The sequence below is a fragment of the Fusarium poae genome, chromosome 3, assembly GCF_019609905.1.
Source record: "Fusarium poae strain DAOMC 252244 chromosome 3, whole genome shotgun sequence".
Taxonomy (NCBI): domain Eukaryota; kingdom Fungi; phylum Ascomycota; class Sordariomycetes; order Hypocreales; family Nectriaceae; genus Fusarium; species Fusarium poae.
The window spans coordinates 1,081,782-1,098,991 of NC_058401.1; the positions used below are offsets into that span (position 1 = coordinate 1,081,782).

Genomic DNA, 17,210 nt, shown 5'->3' on the forward strand with positions numbered 1-17,210 from the left:
TATCTTTCACCAAGACGTCATGGCTGAATATCCGGACTGGAAGCCACTCAAGGACATTTACGAAGCCTCTAATGGCAAATGCAGACTGTGGATCATTAATCCAGTTATCTTCAAGGACGCTGGACTGCAACTCGACTGGGGCACCGATGTTGGGCGTTTCGTTGTGCGACAGATCTACCAGGAGATATGTATTCACCGGACAATGAGTACACGACAGGAACTTCCTGATGGCAGTACCCACTATCCTGGAATCGACATGGCACCAATCACAATCGTGGTTGAAGAAACCCATCATGATGATCTAGGACTCGATGATGTCAATATCAGAGTTGAATCAGCCGGGCGAGCCCATGTCCGTAACCTCTTCAGCAGCCAGGTCGAGTCTAACCTATCAGAAAATGAGGGCTATGAGCAGACACCGGGTTTCAACTTTGATGAGCACGTGAAAGGCGTCCTCACTGCCTTCGATTGGCATAACGAGAGGATTCTCAACCGAGACACACCATATATTTATGCCACTGTTGAGGAGCTGAAGTTGGTGATGAAAGCGTCCGAGGACCCGGATTTAGCGGAGACGACCTCTCATCTGGTTGGAGCGAAACGGCTTCATGATATGATCTACAGAGATCCCCATGGCGGAATGGACTTTGTCTTCAACCAAGTCAACGAGGATCTATCTAATCGCGCGCCTAATGATAGGCCAGCTTACATGTGGTGGCTATGCTTCAGGAGCCCAATCATGACCCGAGCCCTTGAGCTGGCATGGAAGTACGCCAAGGAGGAGAAACAACAAGTGTTGGTCTATGTCGATAATCCATGGATTCAGTAGTAAGTTAATCAATCGACTAAATTTAGCGCGCTATCGTTTGGAATAATAGTGGCTGACTTGTTTATAGCATGACGGTTGGCCTGTTCAGAATCACTGGATTCAAGACTATCACCGTGCGACCCGATGACAAACCTAAGGAAAAGGCAAAGATTATTTCTGGGTGGAATGCCCCAGACTCTCCAGACGAAATCTTTGTGGTCAATGTCAACACCATGGGAGCTGAAGTAAATGTGCACCGGCGCTGCTGCAAGGCGATATTCCTCAACTGGATGTTCAGCATCAAAACCATGCTTCAAGTGGTCGGCCGCTTTTCACGCGTCGACCAGACACAGGAAGTCATGGTTCACCTGATCAAGCTGAAGAACTCATACTACGACAATATTGAGCGAATCTCTTGTACAGAGTGGGCAGCCCAGTTATCGGCCGAAATTAAGCTACCGGGGTGGATGACGGACCACCTTCGTGAGATCTGCATTTTCGAACTCATCAAGACGACATTACATCAGCCTTTCAATCGGTACGCTTGGGTAGTCAACCTGGATACACAAGGGATTGAGATGGAGTACCATTCCAATGACACGGTCCGCCTTGGCCACATGATCTCTGCACTTGCGAAATTCCTTCTCGACGGAGAACAGGATAAGGACTTCTGGGTCAAAAACGCCGACATCTTGATCGAAGCTTGCCGCTACAAGATGGAGTCCTGGGAAACTCCCGAGCAGGTTGAGGAGTTCTTGATGCAATCTCCAGAAAATTGGAAAGGGGCATTCTTTAAGTACTTTGAGACAGCAGTGCAGGTTGTGCGACAGAGTATGAAGACAGATCGGATGATGAAGGCGCGTATCGAGGCAGTGAAGAGAGGTGTGGAAAGACGAGCTGGCGGTCAGCCGTTGAGTGAAGAGTTTGTTTTTGCCAGCGATGCAAATGATGGCAGTGCTGGTGGTGCTGGGTCTTCTAAGCGCAAGGCCAGTGGAAACGGACAGGCTAACTGGGCCAAGAAACAGGCTACTTAGATCGGATGGATGTTGCAGACTGAGGCAGAATGAGCATATAGTTTTTGGTAGGCATAAGAAGCGTGGTGAGGAAATAGACAACTTGTTTCATGCGATTCTAGAGTAGAGCCTATACCTTCAATTTATGACATTTAATCAGGGTTTTTAAACATAAGACGCATGGAACGGTAACTAAAAATAAAGTCGTGAGTCAATTGGAAACGAGTTTGGCTGCATGGGTATATATAAAAGTTCTAAATGGATAGAACAAGTATTCTATCCCGAGAATTAGTTTTATCTAAATAATCATTCAAGAATCAGCCTAGCTGGCAGCCAGAGATGCAGGTCCAGTTTGGGAGTATCGTTCGCCTAATGCCCGCTTAGACGAGTAGATCTTCTTGAAAGTCTTGGAAGCAATCACCCGACAGACTTTTTCGCCATTGGATTCCTAGTCTTGTGGCGAGTGGGGTAGGTGAGAGTACATATCTAGGAACGACTTCTGGCGAGCTCTGATCCCCTAGTATTCCAGCTCCATGTCGGCTTGTTGTTCATAGTCTTTCGCCGTAGCCTTCTCCAGTCCTGCCTGGACAAGGATGAGGATCGGAGGGGGGGACGGTGGTGGCGGCGGTGGCATGCAAGTTGGTCATTCGATATCATCAAGAGAATTTTCACCAGGGATATACTAATGGTCCATAAACGCTATCCGTCCAAGACACCCGTTCCATATTATCTGAACAGGCTTGAACTGACCTCAGATAACCGTAACTCCGGGGTATCTTCCTTGTGTAGCTACAAGCTTCCCCGCCTATCGCATTGTTCCAGGGTCCAGAAGCCATCATCGTCGATCGGCGGTGCTGAGGGTCCGATAATGGTTGGTATAAGGACCATCGTATAGATCCCTCATCTTGGCACAATTGTCTAGCCAGAGTGCTAGAGCCAGAGCAGGCTGGGATCTTCGTGGCTATTCGACCCAACGACAAGTCTGCTTCCGGTGGACGAATTCAAGCTGAATCACCCGTTTCGCAATCATGTAAGGAGACTTCTCAAATCCGTTCGGGTCGCCCGTAAAAGTGACTCCTTGAAGTACCTGGAAAAGCACCATCTACTTTTTGTATTGGCCAAGGAGGTCCTGTGTGTCGTCGGCCACCATTGACTTACTACAGTTGTCAGTGCAAAGGCGCACTGCAGTGGAATCGAGAACCACCATTCCTGAAGCGAATCCCAGTACTCGACACGAACACCCAGGGAGGGCAGTAGCTCAAAATTATTGTATGGCCCAACTGTTGGGCACGGAACATAAGGGATGTCGTGAGATTTCTCATCGTGCATGATTCCAAACACAAGAAAAGCTTCCATTGTCTTAGGAAGTCTAGTGGGCAGCAGAAAAAAGGGCATCCTAACTTTAGGGTCAAAAATAATTAGTCTAAGAACCATAGTCTAAGAAACATAAAGTGACCCACCAATTTCGTCTCTTATGGTCCCCGCGGTCGATTATTTTGATACCCTGAGGGCAGTCTCAGATCCTCTCGCGTTTCTTTCCCAATAGAGAATGTGGAAACAGGTCGAGTCCCGTGTGTTCTGCGGATCTGTAAGGTCGTCGTAAAGTCGCTGCGTCCGCCGTTCTCGTTAAAGTGTACCAGCAGTTTATAGATCACGCGCGCCTGGCAGATGTGAGTTCAAGTGGAAGGCTTTTATGTCGGTATTGTGAAGCTGGAATAAGTGGCTGACTCTATTGCATCCAACAGGCGAGAATAGCGGCTAGCTAGACTCCAGTTGTGCTTCGCTAGAAAGTCGCGGGAGCATTACTGCCCGAATTATCAGCACGGTATGCATCCCAAACTCTCCCTCGATGTCCTGGTCAACAGATATCATATCGCTCGAATAGGAGTTGAGAAGCAGAATAATTGTCTGTTCTGCAAGGTAGAAAAGATCAGCCATTTAATCAAGATTCTGGCTGCCATCAAATGAAATGATCTGTATACTGTGGCGGCAGCTTTCGGGGGTGTGCCGAGCAATGTTGTAGTGTGGACTCTTGTTTCGCAAGTTGTCAGTATTAGAATTATGGTCACTTTGCCGCCCCCAAAGTGAGGTTTGAGTTTGATCGGCGCATACGCCCTTGACATCTGGATCGAGGCCTTTGATGTCTGTATAGACAGACACGAGCATAAAGTCTTTGAAGATTGCTGGCCTGATAGGGGGCTGCGATAGGGGGCTGACTAAGTGGATCGTGCAGAGTGAACTTGCCATCTGAAATCAGCTGTTGGGCTGGCAAACCACTAATGATAGTCTCGCCTTTTCTGTGAAAGCTGGGGTGGTTGAAAATGGTATCGACAAGTCTCTTCGGGAGCCCACGGATCGAAATGGCTTCAATTTCTTCTGATTGTTCCTTCACAGGTACCGGAAGTACGTATCCATGCGAGATCCGGGTGGAACGGGGGCTGTTTGGTCAACAGTCGGGTGCTGGTCGAGGTTATCACGTGATACTAAATCACGTGTCTCCTATCAAACATTCCGCCTTCTCCTCAATTCTTTCCTCATCTAACCTGACTCGACCCTGCGACTCCCACGATGCCGCCGAAACGTCAACCTGAAGCCAAAGCTAAGGACAAGCAACGCGCTATGGTTACTGGAGTATCTGATGAAGGCGCTGCAGAATAGGCAGACAGGGCCGAGGAACTTGCCAAATGCACCACAGTTTTATCAGTGTTAAACGAATTTTCAACAACAATAATCAGCATCCTGATTTATCATGGCCAGTGTGGTTTGATACCAGCAACTATTACTCCTTTACTACACATGAAAAACCCTTTTGCTTCAGATTCAGAGGCAGGCAAGTTAGCGAGGAATCATCAGAAGTTTGGCTATCCTAATGGTATCCTCATCAACTCTCTTTTCAAATCGACCATGGGAGCCAACGCCGAATTGGCTCCTTATCTGGCCTTCAAAGGAGTCCCCGAATTGAACTCGTACACAGATATCATTGGTAAGTTGATACATCTAACGGTACCGTTGTAACCCGCGCTGATTGTTGTTTCTAGTCGCCGACATTGTCCATCATTCAGCGCTGGTTACTTACAGAGGCTTTCACCTGAGTGACGACACCGCCAACACCACAGTTGCTTCTCAGGTCTAGCAAACCAATGAGCAAGCTGTAGGAGAGGAACTGGCATTCCAGGATTTTATTCAGCCATTGAACGAAGATCTGAACGATTTACTTGAGCAGTATGAGCATGGAAATCGCCCTGGCAAGGCTATCAATAAACAGGCGCCAATCGACTGTCTAAAGGAATATGCGACAGACACCAGAGTGCAGGACTTCATCAACAATGTGGCCAAGTTATGCACCAAGCCTACCCTGATTCCAGTGCTAAACAAGCATATTACACCTGAATCATCTTTTGTTTGGTGCTTTTCGAGGCGTAAGTCCCGAATTATACATTTAAAATTAACTCATAAAAAAAACACAGTTTTTTAACCTAGATGCTAATACACCTGAATCATCTGATGACCGAGACTCATGGAGAGTTGCACCAAAGTCATTTGTACTTGCCCATGCAGTTCAGCTCTTGTTATTTGCTCCTATGACCTGGGACTCTACTCGGGAGTATTCCAGAGACATAACAGCATACCCTCATCGCTTTCCAACGCCTCCTACCATCGGCGGTGGCACCGACAAGTCTGTCGCCAACTTGTTTTCTATGGAAGATCTCCACAGAGCCATCTGTATGTTCTACCAGTTGATCAGCCGGCAACTTGGGCGTACAGCATGGATTGGACGCACTCCCGGTACTAATAAGGCCACCACTTTAAGATTTCCTGGGTATGTTAACTATGATCTTATGCACTTGGCCGACGTTCCGGAAAAGGATGATAATCCTCTGTCGGTCGCCAGATTTAGCCAGTGTGGCGAGATAGGCGGTTCGATATGTTCAACTCGAGCGGGGAGAGCCCGGAGGCGTGACTATGTTCGACACCTTTTGTTTGGTGATTTTCGAGGCGTAAGTCCCGAAGTATACATTTAAAATTAACTCATAAAAAAAATGTTCGACAGCAACAGGAGGAGGATAAGCATCGTGATGGTCTCCAGCGTCATGAGGTGCCTCCTGACCCTACTGAGCCACAACCTCTCCAAGGCTTGGATTGTGTAGAGCTACATACAGCTCTCTTAGAGTCGGCACAGCCATTACGCGTCCAGACCTGTCAACAAAGCGAGCAAATCAGTTTGCAAGACATTGAGCCTATCTCAGTTGCGAACTTTCTTGGCGAGATCAAAGCTCTTAAGCAGCTTCACAACCAACCCGACTTTAATTCTATTCTGGAGCGCACTCGGCAAACTATCACTAACGTGGAGCACTTTATCCCCGAAGGTGATATCAACGATTTCATCAATGGACAAAGCGAATCCGATCTGGTCAGGGAATTTGGTCAGGAACGAGACAGTCGTTTACGCAGTACATCCCAGTCTGAATACGCCGAAGAGACCTACCTTCCAGGGAACCCTTTGGATGACGAGTGTGATGCTTCATCTTGTGTCATGGACTTTTAGTTTTTCGTTGCCCTCAATACACAAACCGAATCGCCTATGGACCTCGACTTTTTTTGACGCACGCAGTGTTCAGATCGATTCGCTTTCAGGTGCCGGGTGTAACGGTGAATGGAGACTGGGATCAAACTTGGAGTTGTTTCTATTTGGGATGGAAACTGGGACGATGATGGGGATACAATGGAACGCATGTCATTTGCTTTTGGTATGCTTCTCCAGGCCGCTTGATCTTCTGATTCTCCGGGCATAACCTGGTTATTCACAATTGGGATGAAAGATGGTTTCGTGCAGAGGTTTGCAACTTAATCGACAAATCGTTGCACATGGCTCTCCTGTGACACTTGGTTCATAATGATTTCCTAATCGGCGACGGCTCAGCTCAAGACCAATCGACACACCACTACCAATTGAATCTACAGAAGTACCAAAGGCCGCCCGCCATAAGACACCAGTCCTATCTCCGGCCTCTCGCAACAGTCCTGTCGCTCAACCTAACAAGGTAGATATTTGTCGTGGAGATTGGGTCCATCTGCCTGGGTTACAGCGGGGTTTTAGGGCGGATAGTGGATCTTACTTGCTCAGCTGTCGCGAGAATCGTCTACCCCTAGGCACAAAGGTACAGGTATTCAAGGCCACATAACTGCCAGGGGATGAATTTGACAACAATCTGGATTGGGCCTGCTCTTGGGACTAGCCTTTACTTTTGTTGTATTTGTGTAGTGTTTGATCTGTGAATTTTACAAAGCTGAGACCCTGCAATGTGTTTCCCCATGTCGTGCTTGGAGGTTTTCAGTGAATTTGACATGAATGACGCCATGACTTCGGATTATCCAACATCAATCACAAAACACTGGCGGATACAAGGCCATAGACTTAAGATTGCGGCCGGGGACTTGCAATTGTTACAGCACACGTGAGTGACCGTTTGTCGAGTGCCTTGACTTTCAGGCCCCGCTTTCTTGACGCAAGCTGCTAACCTTCCTCACATATCACATCTTGAAGCCACACCCTCCGCGACAAACAGCACAAGCATGTCTCTGATTCTCCCAAATGGACACCAACAAGACAACAAATTGTTTCATTGCATTCCATTTCACACATCGGACGAAGGTGAAGCAGAACAAGCACGGATGAAAGAATCGCCGCTAACAGGTATAAACTTCCGTCCCTCCTCACTCATCCCAACTCTCAATTTCCATCTTCCATCTTCATCATGGACTCCGATCCTGGAGAGGCGATTTCAACACCTTTTTCACTGTTCCATCATTTATCATATATCAACGAGACTCCCACACTCCATGCCACGGTGATCGAGTTCTCTCGTACATCCGGTGGCCAAGCTGCATCAACACATCACTAGCACCACATTCCATGAAGACTATCTTGGTCCTCTTTGAAGATGCCAGTTGACAACGGGGTTGAGAATGGCCAACCAGCTCATACGCCCAACCAACAACACTGCAGCCGAGGAGATCCTTTTGGCAACATTGAGCAGCAGTTTCTAAGCAGCTGAAACAACCTCTGTTACCCTTTTCCAAGAGCAGAAGTTGAAACACTTCAATACCACGGCTGTTGATGTCCATGGTAAGCTTGTGGACACACCCAGAGAGATAGCATCTAACAAATATACGAGAATCTCATGAACAGTTGCCCACCTTCAGCCCCATCCTTCAGTTCATACTCTTGCCTTTAAAGAGTACCTGCCAATACCTTCGCGCTCGATAAGGGTAACCCCGTTACAGTCTGGATTGCCACAGCCATATACCGTGGTTTATTATGTTCCTCAGCTGAGAGGTTGGAAGTCGAAGCCAGTACAAGGTGCTCGACCTAAAGGCAAACTCGCACACCACTATTCGTATATTTATATCTAACATGGTGGTAGACTGGCATGGTTGCGGGAACCATTCGCCTGCGAATCTATACTTTACATCAGTACTTTGGGATCGACGCCACACCTATATCTATCAGTCCCGTCACCAATCTACGGCTCCATGGCCAGAACGAATACCCAACACTTGAGACGAATACCATACAGAGCATACCTTTATACCCCGAACAAGCTTTTATTGCCAGAAGATGGTCCCTTTCTTCCCTTTTGACGCAGGGGCGGCCGATACCATCAAACGCAAGCCTCAAAACGTCATTTTCCCCATTATCAGGGAGGTGAACGTCACAATCCAGAGTGACCCTCGCCCACTGGGTTCAACGCATGCTGGGGTTGCGAGCAGGACAGAAGGAGTCTTCCACTGTCCATACCTTGTTGTATAGGTCGTCGGCGACGTCGGGTATCTTCACCATTTGATCATATCGAGGACCCCGCCCTTCCATCAGATGAAGAATCCTTCAGCAGCGTAGCGTTTTTACGGTAGCGTCGCAATATCCGCTCTTGGGTAGACGCCAACAGGACGTTGTTTCGACTCGTGCCTGGAATCGCCACAATTGCAAAGGACTTCCCTGGTCTTTACCATCTATATATTCATCGATCCTATCACGAGGCGATATGAATTGAGAGAACCTCTCGAGCCTGAGTGTCAGTTTGTCGTCTAGGGGACAAAGTACCGGCCTCCGTACAAACAACGCGGAAGAGCCAGGCGGCTGCCCTTCGAGCTCATCGTTAAGATCAGCTCTTGGCAACAAGACAACTCCACGACTGGTGGCCGAGGGCTTTCTTCGACCTCAAGTATCCGCGTACCTATCTGAACCCGGATCCCAACCATTCCAACGAAGAATACAGCTTTGTGATTCAATTCAACTACCTCGAGCACAATTAGGGAAAGCCCACCGACCCGAAGGAGATTGATGGTAGCGCTGAAGACTCCATGGAGCAGTTTGCACCAAGGCAGCAAAACCACGAGAGGCAACAGAGCCCTGCCCCAAACACGTACAGGCGGCCTTGTTGCGGCTGTGCATGCTGACGGCCATGCACCGATTATATCTGGCCAGATCTTCTGATTCTACATGCCAGCAAATGATGCCCTTAACTGCCAGTCTATGCTACATCTCCAGTAGAGCCTCACTTCCATTACAGCTATGAGTTACTTTCGGCCCAGCTACTCATCACCACATGTCACGCCGAAAGTGCCGAGTTCAAGGCCATGACCAAGGAGACCTACTGGCCCGTTCTCAAGTCATCACTATTGAACGGTGGCATCTCATTCGAAGACCTGGATCTTGACTGCCCTATTTGCTATGACAATATCGGCGTCCACCCGAATAACTACGGCCCCAAAGACGAATACGGTCATAACCATTGAGCCATCATCCTTGCTTGTGGCCACACGGTAGGTGAGTGTTGGCCCTGTGGGTGCTTGAACCCTCAGGCACCTACTTAGCCTTGTCAGACCTTCCCCACCGTTACCCTAGCTAGCTTCTACATAATCACAACACACTTCTCAACAGTGAGGCTCACAACGACAAGGACCCAAGCGACAACCTCATGTTGCGACTGACGAAATGGAAGAACCTGCTCTCGGTTACTGGAACGCCTACCTTGAACTTCTTACAGGGTTCGGTTCACCATTGTCGTTGACGCGGATTGATGTTGAGTCAGCTGGTCGCGCACATACAGGCAGAATCAATAGGAACCCAGTCAAGTCGAAGCTTCCTTCTTGGCCTCGGGGGCCTCCTTTATTCTCAAGTTTTCTCGTTCAAGACATTTTTGGCCCTTAAAGTCTGTGTTGAGATGGCAGAGTCCCTGGGCCTTGCCTATCAAAAGACAAAGGGGGCAATCCCTCCTGATGGTAACCATGGCACGAGAGGTAAGTTTTACTTTTGAACAGTCGTTATCAACGACACTAACTCTTTAGTGCCTTTCCTTCATGATCGTCATCGAAGCGGGGTGATTGCAGTTGGTCAACAACAACTTGCCACTGATATCTGGTCACAATCCGTCTCGAAATTTCAACCCATCAACGATCCAAACTCGATGTGAACGACTTTTCAGCTGAAAAAGGGGATGTCTCATTATTCCACGACGAGAGAAACCACCGGTATTGAAAACCTTCGAAGCCGCATTCACACCGCCGGGGTTTAGTCGTGGTGGGCTTCGCACACAGCAATCCTCGTGTTTGGCCGACAGGCAGATCAGAGATGATTCGTCAACACGCACGACCAACAAGCCTACCTACTTCTAGTGGCCGTATTATAAGATTCCAGTCATGAACCGAGGCTCTTGACTTGGTTTGGAAGTCAAAGAGCTGGTCTGTGTCGAGATACACCCTGGATCCATTGGTAAGTCACTTTCTTGTCCATCAATAACTTGGAGAAAGCCCGCTTGCGTAATTGAGGCACTGACCTCTTATAGTGTCGTCGTCTGCCTGTCAAAAATGGCCGATTTCGATGCCTTTATCATCCGACAACCTGACCTCGGCGTACGAGATCTTTGCTACGCCTGAGCTGGAGCCATCATTCACTCATGTCACTCCGGTCACAGACCACGACAATGTGGAAATCTGTCGCACCAAGTTGACAGCAAACGACACAGTTTTCCAAATGCATGTCCTGTTGGCCCCTGGTTGCCATTTACGTGGACAGGCGCCATCTAGACCAGGAAAGCAAACTTCAAGATCTGAATCTAGTACCAAGGATCAGGCTATTCGTCCAGAAGGAAAGGGCCAGAGAAGAATACCAACAAGAATGATGTTCCTCAGGTTCCATATACGAAATCAAAATCGAACCAAACACGAGCCAGCCTCCCAGTACACACCAAAACACAGAGAAAACACAGGACTATTATCACCCAACTGCAGGCTGAGGTCATACTGCCCGAATGGACAGCCGGCCAGCTGCGCGAGATTATGGCGACCTTGTTGTGGCTGTACATGCTGGCACCCATGCGCCAATTATATCCGGCCAGAGCTCCTCATTTTGACTGCCTGTGACCTCTAATCTCGTTCTTGCTTCCGGGACTTTATATAGTATGGATACTGTTCTTTGGATCTAGCGCCTGAAAGACAAGGGGCTGCTGTGGCCAGACGGCCGAGCGGGTTCGTCAGATCGGCAACAACGCAGCGACGACACTGTTCAGCCAGCCAAACCAGGCCGGCGTACCTACTGCGACTCGGGTCAGTGTGGGCGAAGGCATCGTTACCGCTGGGGTGGACAGGGTCACGCACGTACGACGTCGCGGACGCATACGTCGAGGTGCGCAACCAAAACTGCGCATGCTACCCAGAATCAGCGGGGTTTTCCACCTTCACCAGGCGCAAGCCAAAACCGCCAAGTTGCGTAAGATGATAGTTCCTAGGGATGCAAGATAGGTTGAGCTCCTCACGGTAGTGCAGTGGTATCTATTGAAAGCACAAGGGACGAGTCAGTGGGTTAGTTTGTGCTACTTGATTCATGCTTCTTGGGCTGTCAGGCTGTTTGTTTTTTATATAAGGTTGCTCTATGAGCCCTGTCTTTCGTGACGAGGCTGCATCCTTCAATCATTAAATTCGAGGAACACCTACATCAGTTTGTGTTTTATACCCTCGAGCTAAGGAGGACCCACAATATGACACATCCTCCGTCTCGTCTAACTGTATAATAATTGGTTATCAATTGCAATTTATATCAGTGATGGTCCTTGTCTAGATCACCGAGGGACTGTTGTGTGTGTCGAGTAACGCTGTGATGGGAAGTTGTGCCGAAAGTTAAATGTGCTGCGGTTTCATCCGTCATGATACTACTTCACCTTCCAATACGTGTGTTCAATTGCTCCATCAAAGGTTGTCTTTTCAGTACCCATTTTAATTGAAACAGAAAAGCAACTGCCGAAAGACTAGTAGGGAGCAAAATTGGGTCACATAATAAATGGAGAGCTGAAGATGTCAAGGTCGATGGTCTGATACACGTTCCACGTAAATCTAGAGTCACGTGTATTATAACATCCCAACATAACATGGCTACCTAGGCAGGCATCTTTAGGTACGACGAATCTAGCATTCATGCAGTTGAGCAATCCTAAACGATAATGATAATTATAGGCAGGTAGTATTCGTTTTCACTTGGCGATCCTGCAAGGAAATGCCGTGTTATGCAACGGAGAATTGAGACGTTGTTACGGACCTCGTACGAAAATACATTAGCCGAACCAACAAGACTTGTCAGTCCACTAATCACCCTTGTACAAGTATTGAACTTACCATACAAAGCTAGCAACTCGTCTTACCCCCCCTGTCGGTTGGATCTTGGAATAGGGAACGGATCATTTTCCTAAATTCGACTCGTAGGTCACTATGGAGAGTTTGACATGCGAAAAACATAGGCAAAGAGTATCAAGACTGCACTACCGATGTATTTGCTTACGTTGCGAGGTTGTTGGTAAACTATTTTCGCATCCCAAACAACGGCGTGCATTTCGTGGAGATTGAACGGCGATAGCGTGTTTTTATAAAGAGTGATGCATAAGTGTTTTACAACGTTTGAACAAGTCAGCAAGAGCCTATCTTGTATCCGTCATCAAGTCTGGACGATCGACAGAACCAATCACTACGGCAAGGCTGTTAGCCTGCCTTAGCCTTGATTCCTCGCGCCGTTCAATTTCCTGGAGATACGGCATGTCTCCCCGTACGGGGCTTGGGCGTTACGAGAACTTAGCCTATTTTAGCGGGAGTAACAATTTGATGTGGAGCTTGAAGATTTGCTGTCCTCCTTAGTGTCGCGTGCTCTCAAACAGTAGTATCACAAGGTAACATATCTTGCGGCTGATGATGTTTCTGACGCTTAGACGACTCCATGGTAGTTTTCCTATCTTCTTGTAGTCTGTTCTACATGATATATAGAAGTGATTTACACATTCAATTTAGTGGCTTGATAATATATGAGCCAATTGGTCAGAGGATTGCAAGCTTGGATGAGAACAAGTCTTGGTCATCTCTTACCGTCAAGTCAACCCGGTGCGACGTTAACCCCTGGGTAATCACCAATTCACAGCTAGTTCAGGCCATGATGTGATCATGACTTGCTCATCGTCAAGTAGGTCAAGATTATAATTCCGCACAAGGCTGGATCTGACTAGGTACTCTTAAATAACACGCTAACCGTCAAGTTAGCAAATCCAAGTCAATCTGGATAGTTGGGTATTATAACTTCAGGTACTAGTTGATACGCTTTGACAGTTGAAATCTTTTATTATCGCCGTCTCGAATGATTTTGACATATGTGACTGCCTGTCACATGCACTCTGTCCAATGGTTGAAAGGTGTTTGATTCATGGCTGAAAGTTGGGTGTTGCGATGCGCTTTGATGCTGTTGAGCCTGGGGCTGAACAGATCTCAACTCTCTTGGTCTAACTAAGCCTTGTAGACCAACAACGGTATCTCGCTTGATACGGGTATTTTACTGGATGCAGAAGTGTCCTGCGAAAGGGAAAAAGGGGACGTGAAATTGCAACTAAAATTTAGAGTTTACTTGTTTTAACAGTCACTAGGTCCGGAGTTTGACCCCATGTTCCGCGATGCTATTGTCTCAAGTTTAGTCACAGATCTACATACTTACGCATAAAGAAGATGGGGCTGTCTTTTTACAGGTCGTAGGGGTATCGAACGTATACACTGTTCCGCGATTAGATGCGTCTTTTCGTCATTGCGGAATTAATACCGATTAACAAGACTTTGTGATATTTGGATACAGATTGTGATGATACCCGAGTAGCCTTGACGACTATTTAGAAATGATTCTCTCAACTATCTAGAATAACATTTAATTCCCCCAGGGTTGTACCACTAACGGCATGACTCGCACTATGGCATCAAGGTTTACCGAATTCAAGGGTCCATGTTGACCTACAAACGCCAAAACTCCATCCGGGTATTTGATAACCGGAAGCCATTAGATAATCGTGGAGGCATTTGGCTGAACACAAACACAAGCAGAGCCTCAAAAAAGATGTTCTCCTTAAGAAAGATGCCCTAGCATCTCAAAAAGACTTGAAGAGTATTTAGACTTGGCTCCATGCTTTTACAAACTCAATGCCATAACCGAGTTCTTTTTAATCAACACTATTTCTTTACTAAACATTCCTCAGTATCGAACCTCGAATACAATCACAACCGAACCGATACGAGCTCTCGAAGAGCATACCGACATCATGGAGGAGATAAATCTCAGGCCTGCCATTATTGAGATGTGGGTTGAGTATTCAATCGGCATGCTCATCTTATGTGTCCGACTCTTTGCTCGACTTCAACGGATCAAGTTTACAAAGTTTCATACTTGGGCTGTGGATGATTGGCTTACAATTCCTTGTGGTGTTCTATTTACTGTATGATTCAACCTTTGCAGGTCATGCGAGAAACGTGGGACTGACTTACGCTCTTCTAGATGGAAGTTTCCATGTGCCAGATCATAACGTCAAAAGGCAGCATCACCGGCCTGACCAACGAAATCGCCTCGAAATTTACACCTAAAGAATACCAAAGTCACGAGAGCGGAGCTAGATGGTTGTTTGCGGCGTGGTATATCTACGTCAGCCTGATCTGGTGTCTCAAGGCCATGATGCTTTCGCTTCTATTCAGAGTCACGTAGGTCTTTACAGTATCTTGGCATATCTCCCCAGCTAACCGCATTCCTGCTTCAGCAAGTCCCTCCCTGAGGAACGCCTCGTCAAGCAAGCCTCGATCTTTACTTTCATTTGTTATCTGATCACACTCGGTGTTGTTTCTGGTCATTGTTGGCCTGTCCACAAACTATGGCAGGTTTATCCTGTTCCATCAGGTATGCGATTGTTTCTACAAGGATGATCACTTCTAATTAGGTTGATACAGCTGATTGCTCTCAAAACCGAGCCAAATACTACGCTCTTGTCACGACCAACGTTGCGACCGATATCATCATCATGGCTCTGCCTATTCCGTTACTATGGAAGCTACAAGTCAACCTGAGGAAAAAGCTTGTTTTCGGCTTGGTATTCTGCGGCGGTATCTTTATTATTATCTGCACGCTTCTTCGCTGCATTATCTGCCTCAACGCGCCGGAAAGACTCGATCTTGGTATTAGCTGGTCGATCCGTGAGACAGTATGTAGAGACTCGGTACAGTTCGCATTAAGCAACGATTCACTAACCAGTCAACAGGTTGTCGGAATCATCGTTACAAACGCTTCATCGATCAAACCCCTCTTTACCGGCCGCAACTACAGCTCCAACGACAGCTCCAACCCGACATCTGGCCACCTAGCTTTCTCGCAACACGGTACTTCACACAAGATGTCTCGAATGGAAAGACTAGCGGACGAGAGCAACAGTGGTAGTCAAGAGTGTATAGTTGGTGGGAGCGGCAAGAACCAGACCACGGTTGTCGCAGATGACAACAGTTCAGATCACAAGTCTGATCACAAGTACAGCGGACGGATTCATGTTACGACAGATTTTCACGTTTCATAGATGACCGAGTTTTTCTGGTTTTGCTATGCAGTATATAGACGATACCTTGAGCAGCCTTATGAGTCGGGTACACCTTTACTATACGGGGTGGCTTTATCTATTATCCGACAACTAATTATAGTATAGAAAAATTTTCTTATGTTTGCTCGTAACCTTTTGTTCAAGCCCTTTATATTTTATTAGCATGGAACATTTGTCTTCTTATAACAGGTACTATCTTTATATTATGCATAACTGAGATTTTAATTATTTTATAAAGAAATAAGATACTTAAGAATAATAAACTTTAGTAATAAAATAATATTATAAGGCTATAAGGCTATACTTTTTAATAAGGTTTAATAAAGTTAATTTTATATTAAAAAATAAAAGCTTTATTAAAATTATAATAATATTATATATATTTTTTTTTTATTTAATAAAATTATTAAAAAAAATATATAAATTATTTTATTTTAATTATCTATATAATATATTAAATTAATTTAAATTATAATTATAATATTAATTATATATTATTTTATAATTTAATTAAAAAATAATAGCTTAATAGCTAAATAATATATATAGTATTTTTAATATATTTATAGTTAAATTATTAAAGCCTTATATATAATCTTAATTTAATTCTAAGGTCTATATACCTTTATAATAAAAAGGCTAAAATATATCTTTATAAAATAATTACTATTAATTAAAAATAATATAATATTAATTATATTTAATTATAAAATTTTTATTATAGCTTAAAGTTAAACTAACTTACCCTAGAGCTATAAGTAGATTAAATTATATAGTAATAATATTATTACTATAACCTTAATTAAATTACTAATTAGATCTTAAATATAACTCCTTAAGCTATATTTTATTAATAGAGCCTAACCTGCTTATAGTGCCTATCTATAATAATAAAACCTATTATACTTAAAGTATTCCTTATTTACTTATATTACTAGACTTAGCTTATAATACTATATAGCTCTTAATTATTAAATACTAAATATAATATTTACTTATTTATTTTTACTTTTTTTATTAAATAGTATTAAATTATTTTATAATTATACCTTAGAATATTTAAATAATTAATTTAAATATTTTTAGAATATTTATATTTATATTAAAAATACTTAAAATTATATATTCTAGCTAAAGAATAAGACTTAGAATATAAAAAATAAATATTAAAGACTTAAATAATCCTTATAATAAATTACTATTAAATATAATTTTACTTAAGTTTAGCTTAAGTATATTAAGTAATAATATAAGAAAGCCTTAAAAAGAAAAAATAATAATATCTTTAAGGCCTATTTTATTAAATATTATATCTTTAATATTATTTAATCTATTATATTTATTATCTATAAACCCTTTAAAATTAATACTTTTACTAAGCTTTATATAGTAATTTTTATAAAAATAACTTCTTTACTTTCTTTTTAATTTATTAAATTAATTAGTTTTATTAAATAATTA

At 44.7% G+C, this 17,210-nt stretch overlaps 7 protein-coding genes across 7 annotated transcripts; 5 read left to right on the forward strand and 2 right to left on the reverse strand.

Annotated features, from left to right (window-relative positions):
- Positions 1-19: 19 nt before the first annotated feature.
- On the forward strand, positions 20-1,842 carry FPOAC1_007745 (uncharacterized protein; the record flags this gene model as incomplete). Its single annotated transcript, XM_044852195.1, has 2 exons — positions 20-828; positions 897-1,842. The coding sequence occupies 2 exons, from the start codon at positions 20-22 to the stop codon at positions 1,840-1,842; spliced, it is 1,755 nt and encodes a 584-aa protein (XP_044704865.1).
- A 940-nt stretch (positions 1,843-2,782) lies between these two features.
- On the reverse strand, positions 2,783-3,150 carry FPOAC1_007746 (uncharacterized protein; the record flags this gene model as incomplete). Its single annotated transcript, XM_044852196.1, has 2 exons — positions 2,783-2,923; positions 2,980-3,150. The coding sequence occupies 2 exons, from the start codon at positions 3,148-3,150 to the stop codon at positions 2,783-2,785; spliced, it is 312 nt and encodes a 103-aa protein (XP_044704866.1).
- Positions 3,151-3,759: 609 nt separating this feature from the next.
- On the reverse strand, positions 3,760-4,068 carry FPOAC1_007747 (uncharacterized protein; the record flags this gene model as incomplete). The annotated part of the gene is made up of 1 exon (XM_044852197.1): positions 3,760-4,068. One exon carries the CDS (start codon positions 4,066-4,068, stop codon positions 3,760-3,762), a length of 309 nt encoding a protein of 102 aa, XP_044704867.1.
- A 549-nt stretch (positions 4,069-4,617) lies between these two features.
- Positions 4,618-6,367, forward strand: FPOAC1_007748 (uncharacterized protein; the record flags this gene model as incomplete). Its single annotated transcript, XM_044852198.1, has 5 exons — positions 4,618-4,804; positions 4,860-4,948; positions 4,997-5,240; positions 5,302-5,819; positions 5,873-6,367. The coding sequence occupies 5 exons, from the start codon at positions 4,618-4,620 to the stop codon at positions 6,365-6,367; spliced, it is 1,533 nt and encodes a 510-aa protein (XP_044704868.1).
- A 2,816-nt stretch (positions 6,368-9,183) lies between these two features.
- FPOAC1_007749 (uncharacterized protein) lies at positions 9,184-9,618 on the forward strand (the record flags this gene model as incomplete). Its single annotated transcript, XM_044852199.1, has 2 exons — positions 9,184-9,245; positions 9,393-9,618. 2 exons carry the CDS (start codon positions 9,184-9,186, stop codon positions 9,616-9,618), a joined length of 288 nt encoding a protein of 95 aa, XP_044704869.1.
- A 428-nt stretch (positions 9,619-10,046) lies between these two features.
- On the forward strand, positions 10,047-10,295 carry FPOAC1_007750 (uncharacterized protein; the record flags this gene model as incomplete). The annotated part of the gene is made up of 2 exons (XM_044852200.1): positions 10,047-10,122; positions 10,171-10,295. 2 exons carry the CDS (start codon positions 10,047-10,049, stop codon positions 10,293-10,295), a joined length of 201 nt encoding a protein of 66 aa, XP_044704870.1.
- Positions 10,296-14,435: 4,140 nt separating this feature from the next.
- FPOAC1_007751 (uncharacterized protein) lies at positions 14,436-15,728 on the forward strand (the record flags this gene model as incomplete). Its single annotated transcript, XM_044852201.1, has 5 exons — positions 14,436-14,609; positions 14,669-14,868; positions 14,925-15,061; positions 15,112-15,362; positions 15,420-15,728. The coding sequence occupies 5 exons, from the start codon at positions 14,436-14,438 to the stop codon at positions 15,726-15,728; spliced, it is 1,071 nt and encodes a 356-aa protein (XP_044704871.1).
- Positions 15,729-17,210: the final 1,482 nt, after the last annotated feature.